Raw genomic sequence first — 14,628 nt, 5'->3', positions numbered from 1 at the left:
GCTATTTTGGAAAAGAAGTTTAACTTCATTAATGCACTATAGAAGCATAGCACAACCATGATGTGGCTGGATTGATGCACATTATCTACCTTCAACCTGTAGAAAGGATCTCTGCCCTTGAGATCCTGACTCCAGCCCCTCTTCTGGAGAAGGCATTTTAGCTGAGATCAGTCCCTTTTCTGACATATCACTACTGACATGTCCTCCCCTCCAAACAGCAATCCTACCCCGTTTTGTAATGCTTGGCAGTCTGAAGGTTTAAGGCACAGCCCCAAATCCCTCCTCTGCCTAATATGAAGCAGGGATTTGAGAGCAGTTTCGTGTGTTCTGGTTGCTGACCAAGAGGCTCTGAAGCTACCCACAGTAAAACTTGGGTGTTCCTCTTCACATAAATAATACAGAAGTCCTGAAAAGCACAGATTACAGCAATCAACTAGAATGTAGGCCCACTAATTAACACACTGTCTAAGCATACAATCTCAGTAGATCCTTAGACCAGAAAACTTACACACTTGTCACTAGAACAAATGCTTATACGTGTGTAGGTCCTTTGGGGTGGAGTTCTCTTCATGGCATCATAAATTTGCATAGCAGGAGAAGAGGCAAAAAGCAGGAGGAAGCAGTCCTCTGAATTGTTTTGTGAATCCTTTTACTTATGTAATGATTATATACTATCCCAGCAAAATAGGAATTTTACAGGTGTTCAAACCTTCCCATTTCCTGTCTCCATTGTGTAGGTTGAGATTATTGGTTATCTTTCCATTTGTGATTTCAACTAACATTCTGTATGAGATGTGGTTACATGACTTCTTCACCTGGATATGATGAGGAGACAGCAGCACATAGGCAATGGGCAGAAATGACTGGTTTGATGTGGTAATATTTTAAGAAATGGGCTGTACATGCCCTAAATATCAATGAACTAATAAATGCATTTACCATGTGGAGACATTTATTTTGAATTAATACTGCATTTCTTAGTTCCTTGAGAACACCTCGAACATAAAGAGTCTGAACCAATGGATGCCAAATTAGTTAAACTGTTGTTTCTAGTGTATAAAATAGGCCTATGAGACAGGCTGTTTAGGTTTTAACATCTAGCTCAATTACACCCACCTCACCTGGCTTCATACGCCAACATAATTCCTTAACACAAAAATCTGTGACTGACTGGAGCTGACATTATTTAATGAATAGTACAAACCAAAAAATGTGCATTGTGAAATGTATTAAAAATTATTCATCATCATATTCATATTTGTGTGATGAATAAACTGGAGGAGTACTGCCACTGGTTAGTAACATATGATTCAGCAGTTCTCAATCTGCTAAAACAGCAATCCAGAAGCACTGGGTGACAGCAGGCACTGCTTAGTGGTGGTGCTCCTCTCCACAACTCAGTGATTCCTAAAATAATTCAGTATCTCTTACCAGGAGGTGAATGACTCGTCCTGCTGAGAGTTGTCTTGCCCAGTTCACTGCAGGAGGAGGGACGAGTGAGTGTAGAAGAGATGACTGTGCCCTCAGTCAGCCCACAGCTGTTTGTCTCCAGCACAAGTCAAACAAAACCCAAAGGTGTCTTCGCCTGAGCAGGCCAGACCCCGTTCCTGTGCTTCAAACACGTTCTCTTGCTTTACTCCTTCAAAACGCTGATGAGGTGCCAGCAGACTACTAACAATTCATAAGGTGCAGCAAGCTCCAGTTTTCCCAGGTTCACAGTGACCATTTGAGAAGTAGCCTCTGGGCCAAAGCTGATTGTAAACTTGTAAACAGGTGCCCGTGTCTACCAACGAGGGCACTTTGTTAGTTTCAGTGTTTGCTTGCATATCTTCCAAGTAACTCTCACTCCTCTACCTGGCTGATTCATCCTACTGATCAAATGGCAGGAGAATTCAAAAACTTTGTTCAGGTTGAATGGCAGGAGATTTCAAGAACATTGTTGAGGTTCTTGTTTCTTTGCTGCTTGATAAACATTTCTGGATACAGTTTGTAGGTTTTTTTGAGGTTGGGCTGTCTCAGACATTTGGCCATGCCTGTTGATGGTATATTTCTCAGAGACTGGCCAAGACCCTTCTCCGCAAGAGGTGTAATCCTGACTTTGGGCATGACTGAGTCGCTGGTTGACAAAATCTACCACTGACAAAACATGGCTGAAAAATCTAACTTTGAATGCAAGTTGTAACACATAATAAGAGCAATTAAAGCATCTGAAAAAAATTAGAGTGGTATTTTATAACACCTTTTGTGTACTGTAGGTGTAAGAGCTGTGTAGCTCACTTACGAGAAAAACATGTAAATTCTGTGTATCCACGTGGTTCCACATGGGAGCCCCAACTTAGGTCATAGTTCAATGATACAGACTCAGTTAAGGATATGCATCTCTTTCTAGATGTTACCCAGACCAAAAAGGTTTCTGTATCCATCCCTTGGGAACAACAGAAAGCAGCTTTGTCAAACATTAGCACCTTTGAGGATCTGCCAACTGAACCACTCATAAAATGTCACCAAGTATTTTCCATCAGAATAGACTTGGTAAATTGTTATTTTCAGTTAGCATTAAGAATTTTTGTAAGGTCACTACAACTGACTGCTGGTTCAGCTCTCTGAACTGGTTTGTGGTTCTAAATCAAGAGCAGAGCAAGCAAATAATAGAAACATGTATCCATCCTTTCCAGCAATTGGTGGATCAGCCTCAGTTTTTTGCGTATTCCACATCTTACTAGTCTTATTTACCAGAAAGGCCTGAAGAGTGACATTTCAAGAAACAGCCAGTATAAATCAAGCTAAATTATTTGAGGGAAAGGAGATAGTTACATCTCTCTCTTTTTTTTTTGGAGGTGGAATAGTTACTACTCACACTTTGAGTTTCTCGCCTAACTTTACAAACCAACGCTCCATTAAGATAGAAATCTTCACTGTTGTGATGCATTGAAACAAGGATCAATGCACAACGTGATAAATCTACAGATATGAATCCACCATCTATTTTCACACAATTGGCCAGGGATTTGGTTAAACGCACTGATCCATCCAAATCCCACCTTATGGAAAACTTGATGTTTCAGTTTAGCCTGTACTGCTGATTGCATGGCCACACAAATGGTTGCAGAGAAGAGGGCTGGATTATGGATGCCAGTTTAGGCTAGTGGGGAATTGCAGTGCAGGGCTACAGTGTCCAAGGTCTTGCCTGGTGACAAGAGCTGGAGTCCTCTACCAGCAAACAGTGACATGATCAACAAGGTGTTCATGGTCCTGGTGAGAAATATGTACTTTGGGGAGAAAAGTCAGCGTGATATCACTTATAAGATGAAATTATTTTTTTCTTTAGTCTTCTGTCTGTGTCATACTGACACAGTGTCTGTGTCATACTGAACATCTTCAGTCTGATTGCTTTCTTTTTGGTACATGAAATTTCCTTTTTGTGATTCATTAATTTTTAACCTTTAGTTGATTCTTTTCCTGTTCTCACTACCCAGTAACATTGCATCTTTATTTGATACAATTTTCTTAAAGGGTAGTATAAAAAGCTTTGATTTTACATGGCCTTCATTTTCAGAAGGTTTTCTAAAAAAAAAAGAAGGCATTTACAGCTAAGTGTATTATTTCATCACTTGTGCACTGTTGCCAGTGATAGCAAGAATGGAGTATCATTTGAATTACTATTAAAACACAGTCAAATTAACTTTCTTTTCCTCCTTTCAAATTGCCAAATAACTTGAACACCTCTAATAGAGAGAAATTAGTACTTGTATTGAATCTTGCTGTTGAAGTAGGACACCTCATTTTTCCAGTAATACTGCAGATAGTACAGATGAAAATATTTTTAAAGTTCATACAGTAAAAACTTGAATATTAGAAATGGCATATTTAATCAGAAGCACATGTATTAAGGAAAGAGTTGATTTTTTATAATATTCTTCGGAGTTAATTCTTGCAGCAGAGGGATTTGTCTGCTTGATAAGCTCAATAGATGGGCATGTTCAGAACCCTTGAAACTTCCCTTAACTCTGATCAAAGTTTAGAAGGTTTGTCTGGCTTGTTTCCCTCTATCTACAGGTGACTAATGGATGTGCATGTTTTCTTCCTAGATCTTCTTATACAGCCTTTCTCGTAGGTGATACGGGTTTTCTCTTGCATCTGCTGTACGCTTGCATGTGTTCTTGTCTTGCAGCTGCATGTGTCTTACTCTACAGTAGCATAGAAATGAGAACTGATATGTTGACTTTAAGATTTGCTCCTTAACTGATACTGGAATTTTTTTTCCCTTTCTTTCAGGCATCTCTGCACAATGGTTCATGCTAGCATAAACGCCTGTAAGTGACAGCAATGTGTTGTTGGCATTTTCTTTGAGGGATGGGGAAGGTGACAGAAGTGTTGCCTCTGAATGTTTCCCTGTACGTTGTTGAAAAAGTTTGTGGACGACTGCTGCTCTTTTCATGATAACTCAGCATTGGATCTGAGATTACATATTCTGTCGTCAATAAATTTGCTTGAATGTATTTTTAATTGTTTTGAAAATAGGGTGGTAGTAAGTGGAAAGAAAATAATAAAGTATCTGTAATGCATTTGAAGAGGAAGCCAAATCAAGACAGCATAAAATTGCACATGGGATACTTTGCTTTTATCTCTGGTATGCCCAACTCCTACTCATCACACTTGTAACTTTGAGACCTGGCCTGTACAAAATGTGCCCCGCAGCTGTGACATATAGATGTGCACACATCACATGCCTTACACATTCCTTTAGTACTAAAATGTACTAAAATTAACCATAATTCTGACCTCAGTGAAATCCTCATAGAGGACTGTCAAAAGTTGTGCTATTTGTAGTCTGTGATGCTGTAGGCTCTCTCATAGGTCAGCATGGGAGGTAAATATAATAACTCACTCATCATGTTTAAAGTGTTTTGATATATCAGCTTATTCATTTAGAAGTGTCACTTCAAGATTATGGCAGTGCAATATATTTTCTCATAGAGCAAGCTGTGGGGTAGATTGGTGCAGGTGCAGTATGGATCTGTCAGCACAGGCATGCTGATCAGGAACCCCATCTCTTGCTATTGTGTAACCAACTACATGAGCTGAAATCTGTACCATCGATAGGTCTTTAGCCTGATCTGATTAAAACCAAGGTTTTTATCCTTTCGTCTTGAAGAATTTTATAGTAAATAGAAGTGTTGTCCTGTTGGATCATAGGGAAAGGTTATTTTCATTGATTTCATTACTTAACTTCATTAACCAGGGCTAATTTAGTCCTAATTATAGTTATTCACCCCAAGTGTATGAAGAAATGGCTCCCAGTGATTGATTATATTTACTAACAAACAGAGATCACTCACACTTAGAACTGTTCTGAATTTGACTTGAAGTTATGCTGTAAATTGCTGTCTCTAAAACGTCACTGTTACTGGGTTTTTGTTGTTCTGGCTTACAAGACTTGACTGAGGAATATAAATATTCACAGACTTCACCACACTAAACACAGGCAACCCTTTGCTGGATAGTCTTTTGATACTACTGTAATAAATAGAATCATTAATGAAGACAAATACCAGCATCTGTGCTCAGTTCCTGTTGTCTCCATAATGCTGCTAGAAGACCGGTGTGCTCTTTTTCTGGTTGCTGTATCTATAGCATATGCAAGTAACTGAAATCACTTTTGAGAAGCATTGCAAAGTATTTCTGTTTCATGACCCTTAATGCATATAATCTGATTTTATTAAAAAAGCAGCCTCTCAATTATCATCACTTCCCTCTATAAAGTGTGCAGCCTGCACTTCCGTGTGCAAGTGGCCATTTTGCTGCAGAATCAGCCACCCAGGGCTAAATGTGCATATTGTTATTCATGGCTAGAGTTTGCTCGACACTTTTTGAAGTGTTGGTATCTGCCTGTCTGCTTTAGAAGAATTGTTTGAGGGTGTTAGTCTTCTTATAGGATGAGAAATGACCTTTCCAACATTTTAATGTATCTCTCTCCTTTTACACTACTTGGTTGATAAGGGAAGTATCTTTCTGCTTTGCACCCGGTTTTATCTTTCAAGTTTTTGGGGACTTTTTTTTCTGCCCTACTCTTTGCAAGGAAGTAAGAAGTGTGACAGAAAGGTGTGATTTTCAATTTACACCAGAGTTCTCAACAAATAATGACTTTTCACACCCTGTTCTTGTTGCTCAGCCTGGGGGAGGAGTTGTATGGCTACTGTTGTCATATCAAATTAAATCCACTCACGTAATTCAGAAAGGCATTCCTCTTAAACTTAACCCTTCTAAGTTGCTGAAGTCGACAGGCATAAGAGTGTAAGCTGAACTGTGTGTCTTTTGGAGGGTCTCTGCTGTTGAAGGATGAAAATGGAAATGCTTTTATTCAGGGAGTTTTTTTCTTTTTTTTTTTCCTTTACTTTTGAGCACAGATGCTGATGAGGTTTGTGAGGGTGAATCCTTGTGTTAGCCTGGAGTTTGCTGCAGGCTCAGGGTATGGAAGGAAATGTTCGGCAAATGATGCCAGACACTTGTATACTTCTCTGAAAAACTGACTCAAATAATGTCATTTTGCTATGGATTGCAAGCATGGTCAAGAAGCTTTTAGGCAGTAGAGCTAAAACACATTAATAAGAATTTCCCCTCAGAGAGAGATTTCCGCTGCTGAGAAGTTTGCAGTGTGGAACAAGCTGTGTCTTTATAAGTAATCTTCCTCTGGGGAGGTCACTGTTGGTTTTGGGATGTCTTGCACTCCTTTGTCATCCAAGTGAGTCCTTCAGGCAGGAGGCACAGGATATGTGCAGGATTCATCCAGACGCAAACATCCCGGCTGCCCCAGGGACTCTGCCTTCCCAGGGTGCCCACTACATCCTCCCAGGTACCACTGGAGCTGGAGAAAGGAACCAGCAAACAACAGGAGGAGCAGTCTCCTCCCTTTCACCTTTATTGTCCCTAGCTGTTGCTAATTCAGGGTTAAGTATTTGCTGGGTACCTGCCCTTCGAGATGGTGCAGAGAGGGTTAAGGTGCTTGATTGACTATAAGCATGTATGTGACAGACTCTTATCTGATGGTGGGGTGGTTTGTTTTTTTTTTCCTTCTGTAAAATGTCAGCCATTTCCTGATGAGCCTGGTGGTGGTGGTGAATTTCACACCTTTTTTCTTCTCTGTGTGGAAACCTGGGTGTTAATGGTACTGGAGCAGGTCGTGTTTTATAAGGAACGAGGCTGCTTCAGATCAGAGGGAAACCAGGGACGGGAGAGGAGGTGAGGAAAAGGATCCAAGGCAACTGCCAGTTACAACAGGCATTAACTGGATTGTTTTGTGCCATTTTTATTCAGAGCATGTAGATATATTATTTGCTAAGTGAATTTTTTTGCTATGAAATGTTGGAGTCCGGCTTAGAGTTCAGCATAAAAATAATACTCTCTTTTCATTTCACAGGGAAATTTAGCATTGCAACAACTGAAGATGGAAAATTGGTCGGTTGAGCAAGTCTGCAACTGGTTGAAACAGAGAAATTTAGGAGAACTAGTTCCTAAGTTCCGTGGTAAGCATTTTTCTTGTTTGGGGGGTGGGGGTGGTGTTTGTTTAGTATTTCTTGCTATGCATTTAATTGGCACTGCCTACCTTGTTTTGGTTTGGGGCATGTGTGTATATGCTAACTTCAGACTTTTATAGAAATTTATTAGGGTGAGAACTGACATAGATCTGACAAATCAACGTAAGTGTACAGATTTATTACAAAGTCTCTGAGAAATCCTGGGGGATGAGATTCAGCCTGTGTATAAATAGAGTCACCTCAAATCAGAGCTGGCAGTTTAAAAGTCTTGACAGGGCCTATTTTATGTTGTATAAATCTTTTGAAATAATGCAAATGTAGTGTGTAAATGTTTTATGTGTGAGTATATAAACAGTCTACAGAGGAGTGCACAAGAAACTGTTATGTGAAGAGCCTATTTCTTGTGTACTCTGTTAAAAAGCCTTCATCAGCAAGTAACAGTCTCCCGTGGTTCAAGCAAGGCCTGATTTAAAGCATTAAAATAGTCACCAACTTGCTTCTGTATGTTTTGGACTTGGCTTTTTGTCAGGGGCAGGTATCTGGCCAGTGATTAGGACTCCTGGCACTGCTTGGGAAAGGATGGTGACAGCTGACGATGACTGTTAGCAGTAAAAAGCGTCCTTACCTTTGACCTGTCTTCCATCGTCACGTTTTTAGGCGTATAGAATGTAACTATAAAGATATTATACAGTAATTTTTTTACCCCCTTCAATCTGCAGAAGAAGAAGTAAGTGGAGCAGCTCTTCTGGCTCTTAATGATCGTATGGTGCAGCAGCTGGTGAAGAAGATTGGTCACCAGGCAGTGCTGATGGACCTGATTAAAAAATACCAGCAGCAGAAGAGCGGGCTGGAATCCCTTACATACTGTTGTGAAACAGCTTCTCAAAAATTTCCAGAAGTAATCAGTGGGTGAGTTTGTTCATGGCACAGCAAATACCAATCTGGGTATAGTTGTGTTCTTTTCATGGCATTTTTAAAATGGCATTTACTAGCTCTTCAGCTTTTATGAGTATCTGTAACAAATGTGAAATGTAAAATTAGATTATTACCTTGTGGTTTTAAGCAGGGCATCAACATTCCTGAACTACACCATTAATTAATTTAAACCTTTCTTCATATCCAGATCTAGGACGTAGTTTTCATTTGGATGGAGCACTGTCAAACTTTTATTATGGCTAAAATTTTCTCTGGTTACAATATTAAGCTTTTGAAGAACTTGCTTTTAAATTCTTGCAAGTCTTGGGGTAAAATAATGGTTTAGCCACAGATAATACTTATGTCACAGGTGTATTGAAAGTCAGTTTATCAAAGGAAACTCTGGATTTGGTCCAGATGTAAGCATTTAATAATCCCACAGTGGGATTATTGAAATTTATTGTGAAACTAGGTAGATTTTTAGAAAACAGATTCCAGGGAGATTGTCCTAAGTGATTGTGTCCCAGGTCTTGGTTGAGCAGGTTTTTTTTGTTGTTTTTTTGGGGTTTCTTATAGGTGGGAGAAGGGGGCAGAATTTGTGGGTTTGTGTTTTTGTTGGGGGTATTTGGGTGAGAGGTTTATTGATTCACCTATCCTTTCCCTCCATTCTGACCTATTTTAAGTCTCGCAGGGTTATTGTTTTCTGAGTGTCTTGGCTGAGGAGAGAAATCCTGACCTCTGAGTGGTCCCTTTTAAACCCAAGAGTTCAGGCCGCAGAGAATGACTTGCCAAGGATGCAAAATACGTTTTTTCAAAGGAAAGGACTCTAGCTCTAAGGCTGCATTAGTCACAGTAGGATTAATCCCAGAGGATTAGAACTGCAGAGAATTTGCCTTCATCCAAATGGAGTCTGGGTTGTGCAGTCTGAGGTGGTCAATAGTGAAAACAAAACCATGATGAACAGTGGTGACTGAGTTATTTCCAAACAACTTACGGTCATGAGCAGAACTAAACTGCTCATGTAGATACATCCTCCTGTCCTCGTGGAAGTATGTGCAAAACTCCTTAGGTAAATGCTCCTGCACCTTTGGAGGAAAGGGATTGCAGGAAGAAGACCATGTCACTGCATGTATGATTTATCACAGGCCTGAATTATGCAATCACACAAAGGGCCTGCCTCTTTTATTTATAGGAAACCCCTTCTTTAGGGGTAGAGTAGGTGTCTGCTGTGAGGAAGAATGCTGTGTATAGGTCCTGCACTTCATCCAAAGTGTGGCGGATACACCATAATTTCAGCAGGGTGGTTCAGAAGAAGATATGTCTTTTTTTTTAGGGCAGATAGAATGTTGCTTTGGATATTTAGCTTTCACCCTTGGCTTTGTCAGGACTGTTTGGATAGACTCTCAGATGTGACTGTTTCCCATGTGCTTCTCAGCTCTTGCAGGGCAAGCCATGCTGTCCCACAGAGATGCAGTTCCAGTAGCATGAGTGCAACAGCTTTGCTGTGAAGGTTCTGCAGACTCCAAAAAAATTAAATGCTTAAAATATCAAATGTCAGTGAATATAATTTACAATAAAATCTTTCCCTACCTAGTCTCCTTCCTGGAAAATAAGATGCTGGTATCCTTCTATTTACAGGAAAGTTGTGTAAATAAGGTGCTGTTCCTGAAATATTTTATGTGTCATCAAGAATGACAGAATAAAATCCAAGCACGTTTAAGATGCATTCAGACATGTATTTTAGGAGGAGTAAAAAGTCAATATATTCTGTGCAGTTTGGGGTATAAAATTATGGAAAAGCTCTTATAGTGAAAAGAGTATTTTGTTGCAAAACTAGAAGTTGTATCCTCATATGCAGACAGCTGTGACTCTCTTTTCTTAACATTGCAGTGCTTGTCTAAGTGATGTAGTTCAAAATTATTTTTGTCTGTTCAGTACATCTTGAACAAAATCCTGTAAGAATAATTTCTTTTGATCTAGTTCATGACTAAAGTGTACAAACAAAAGTAAAATTCATCGTTCTGATAGTTCACAATGTATGTGAACTCACATTTCCTCCATTGCTCAGTGATGTTAGGCTGAATTGCAGTGAGTAGACGACTAACCATGCTAAGGTTTGCAGTTAATAGCATCCATATCTGGATGTGTGGTCCCCCTGTAGTGCCAGGAAACAATGGTGAAAACTGAGTTTGCATGTTCCTAGCCCCTATCATGCAGTGCTTGAGCCCAGGCGAAAACTAACCATCTTTTCTGTTTTGCAGAATTATTTCTCGGTCAGAAAAATAGCTGACCAAGAACTAGCTCACCCTGCCAAGACCAGTGACAGGGTGGTGAGGGCATTGCTCAGGACAGGGAAGTAAGCATCATCATCACGGTCTCTTTCTGGGTCAGCTGAAGTCAGTGTGGAGCTTCCAAGAGCTCTCAGCAGTATTTCCCTATTGTGTTTCTGACATAAATGATATCCCCAGTGCTTTCTGGTGTGCTCCTGGCTGCCACCTTTTTATCCTGGTGTCCTTAGATTATCCTCTCACTGTGTGTGAATTGTGCCGAGCTCTGCTTCCCACTAGAAACAGAAACAAAGTCCTTGGTTGGACATAGAATTTAGAGTGTGATAGGTGAATATTTTCTGTGTGGAAGTAATAGATTTGTGAAAGGATGCCAGATGGGGCTTACATCTCCAGCAGTATGGATTAGGACACAGAAATAGCATCTCTTGTCCGTCCCTGGTTCGGTGGAAGTGTTCTCAGTCGCACAGAAACTGTGCTTATATGTGTATGAGGAGCTCACTCAGACACATTACCAGGTAAATATTAAGATACCTTCCACTTTCACGACCAATTGTTTCTAAGAGTCACACAGAGAACATACTAGGGTTTTTTTTGTTTTGTTCTTTGACTGCATAGCTGAAAAATGATTCATGGGAAGGGAAAACTCTGCCTATAAATTTGGCAAAGTTTAGTGTCACTTCCAAAAGCAACCTTTTGTGTGCTGAGTGAAGCTGAGGGTGGAAGAGTTTCTAGAGCATCTTAAGAGTTCAGATGTTCTGAAGAGATGAGGTTTAGGGAAAAAAAAGTGCTTTATGATTGCCACGAATTCTTGGCAGCATAACAGTATCCCCTATCTTAGCTCTGCCTTTCCCCCAGTATGGGGTAATACTGCTGATGTTGGCTTCTACCAACACATCTACCAAAAGAAGTAGTAACAGGAATATGAGGAGGGAGAGAAGTGGACAAAAAGGTTAAGTGGCAAGCAGTGATTTGGACTGGCTCATAGCAAAGTGGCTACCTGGAGTTTTTGTTGCTAGTGATGAGCTAGAGTTGGAGCAAATAACCAGGAACAGTGGACTGTATTACCACGTGGCATTCAGAGATCTAGAGTGGCTGGAGTAATGCAAAGCTGACTTGAAGCTTTTGACTTGACCTTCAGGAAAAAACAACTTTTCAAGGTTCTGTTTATATAGAAACTGTCTTGAAATGCTGTGTAATTAGTTCTTTCAGCCCACCCCTTGCATGTTGTAATGATTAGTTTTTTCCCAGGGATTCGGAGATACCAGGTTATGAAGGTGGAAGTTACCCTGCAACTCAGAGAAGGCTGATATTCTTGGGGTTTGAAACTGTGTAGTAATTAGAATATCAGCAAGCAATATTATTTACATTTGTCCTTTCACTATGTCAGTTTGGTAATTGAACTGATTGATTAAGAGACATCAGCATCATGTAAAATCATGACTCTTCAATATGTTAGTTTTTCTCCTTTTCTATTTCTGCCACTTGTATTTTAGAACTCTTTTCTATGAGCTGCACGAGACCTGACAGTGAATTTTTTTTCTTTCTTCTTTCAGGGCTACTGACAGACAGATGCTAAATTCTTCTGATCCTGTGGAGCAGAAGAAATATCTGTGTTCAGCTGAAAATGAAAAAGGACTAATTGATCATAGAGTGCTAAAGCAAAAGTGAGTTTATAATATATTCGTTGAATATTCCTTACCTTTTGAAAATAACATAAACACTTCTTCTTGCTTCATTTATACTTAACAAAAAGTGATCTTAATTACCGGAGGTCAGGTTCAGGTATATCCAGGTGTATATAGAAAACAACAAGAACAGAAATTTATTAGGATTTGACTGAATGAAATAGCCTGATGATGTTTTTCCATCCTCAGTCCTTGCTCACTGTTTCATGTTACCTCATGCAGAGGGCAAGATACAGGTTTGTCTTTATTTATCTGATTTTTAAAAATCATCTTTTACAGATGTGTTTTCAGCAGGAATCTGGCAAATTAGTCAGTATAGAGTGGAATATGGCTATTCAAAAAATTGTGTGCCTGAGGCATCTTAAATATAGCACTTGGGAGGGTAGGCATGCTGATTTCATTTGCACACTCATTTTCCTTGGTTATCAAAATAAGCCTCCCTAGAAACTGGAGGCAAGACAAGGTGATAGGTTGTTTTTTTTTTTTTTTTTCTCCTACCCATGATTTTCTTCTTTGAGATGGGCAGTCACTGCTGAAAGAGAGTTCTGTTCCTCTTTCAAAGCAATTATTTTCTTGTTTGCAAAGCTTTGTCTCCTTATCTTTATCCCCCTTTATTTCCACCTGCTACAACTTCTCCTCCTGCCATTCTCCTCTGCAGATATGATTTAATGCTTTTAAAAGTCCTGGTACTTCTGTTTCTAAAAGAACAGCCCAAAAAATCCAAAAATCCTGTCAGCATTGTTATCAAAGAAACAAATCACATGAACCCTTGGAATAAACCACTAATATGATCCTGCAAAGTTTAGCCTGTGCTTCTAAAGGATGTTTATTTTTAATTAATGATGACTAATTTGCCTTGTGCTGTATAAAAAGTTTTAAATGGGTTGTGTGAATCAGAGTAACCATTACACAATGTACCGTTTAAAGTATTGATATTTGGCCAGGATTACACTTATAGCCTCTGTCTCCTCATTTATTTAATCCAAGCTGAAAAAGAAACACTTAACATTTGTGGGTTGACTTTTTGGTTTGGTTTTGGTTTTTTCTGTTTGTTTTTGTGCTTGTTTGTTTGTTTTAATTTGTGTGTGCTGTTGGGTTTTTGTAGTTTGTTTTTGGCTTTGGTTTTGTTTTTCCAGAAGATCCATGGAGCCGCAGCTTTAGTAACTGTGTGATTTTGCTGAAGTGAATTAATGGGTGAATTTATGGATTATTAATGCTGGTGAATTGGCTCCAAGTTTCTCTGTGTTTCCTGGGTAGGTAGTCCTAAGAACTGTGTTAAACACACTCTTCTATATTACTAAATAATACCAAAATATCAAAGAAGATTGTTTAAACACAAAAATAAAGAGTAAGTGGATGAAGCAATTGCAGAATCTTTTTTTCTTGTATTCAAATTGGGCATACATAAAACCAGATGAGGTTTGCAGGCTACTCCAATGGAATAATGCTTTGCTAGCAATGGCAGAAGTAAACACAGCCAATCTTTTTGTTAATCTCCCAAGAAGATTAATCTTAAAGCAGTGCCTGTCCGTGAAGACAATAAGATAGCCACAGAGGACAATTCAATAAATACATTTCCTATATTCCTGCTTTTCTGTATTTGAGTACTAGCAGTTTTATGGCTCCTGACAGCCCGGGGTTTATCTTGTTGCTAAGACAGAGGCTTTTATTATTTGTAAATACCTGATACTGCTGTGGAAAACCAACCTTTTATTGGTTGGTTCATATGTTCTGTCTGCCTTTCCTCAACATATTTGCTTAGCAAAATGACGTCCCTAACGTATCCCTTTTCTACTGTTTCCACTATGATGGTCCAGCTGTTTTCCCTCAAGAGTGATGTCCTGGTACATGTTTATTTGTACCTTTTTTTTCTATAAAAACATGTTCTGTAGCTCTTGAGGGCTGTGTAACAGATTTACTGTCTGAATGCCTTGGAGTAATTTACTCAGGAGAAAAAATCCTCCAGCCAGCCTCAACAGGTTTGAATTTCCCTATTTGCAGTGAGTATGGAAGATGTGGTCAGTGCTCCACTAAACCTGGGCCTCCTGAGTGTTCATATTCCAATAAAGCTATTGCCAACATTGACAGTGCTGGTGCCTGCATAAATTTGAGCTGATAGCAAGGATAATGAATTGGGAGATAAACTTTACATGTACAAATTTGGCATCCATCTTCAAGATGCCCATGACAGCCTGCATGGGTCAT

General features: G+C 39.4%; 1 protein-coding gene across 3 annotated transcripts in view; it reads left to right on the top strand.

Annotated features, from left to right (window-relative positions):
* The first annotated feature begins 7,405 nt into the window (after positions 1-7,405).
* SAMD3 (sterile alpha motif domain containing 3) overlaps positions 7,406-14,628 on the top strand; it is a 36,115-nt gene continuing 28,892 nt past the window's right edge. For all 3 annotated transcript variants that reach the window (XM_042016582.1, XM_042016581.1, XM_042016583.1), the window contains exons 1-3: positions 7,406-7,523; positions 8,255-8,444; positions 12,292-12,402. In XM_042016582.1, coding sequence (XP_041872516.1) covers positions 7,445-7,523; positions 8,255-8,444; positions 12,292-12,402 — 380 coding nt within the window. In that variant the 5' untranslated portion in view covers positions 7,406-7,444. The remainder of the gene's footprint in view (positions 7,524-8,254; positions 8,445-12,291; positions 12,403-14,628) is intronic.

This window comes from Corvus kubaryi, unplaced genomic scaffold, assembly GCF_017639235.1.
Source record: "Corvus kubaryi isolate FWS band 111438036 unplaced genomic scaffold, C.kubaryi_AGA036_p1.0 split3-73, whole genome shotgun sequence".
Lineage (NCBI taxonomy): Eukaryota > Metazoa > Chordata > Aves > Passeriformes > Corvidae > Corvus > Corvus kubaryi.
The sequence above is the reverse complement of the archived record's forward strand: the minus strand, read 5'-3'. Positions and strand labels throughout refer to the sequence as shown.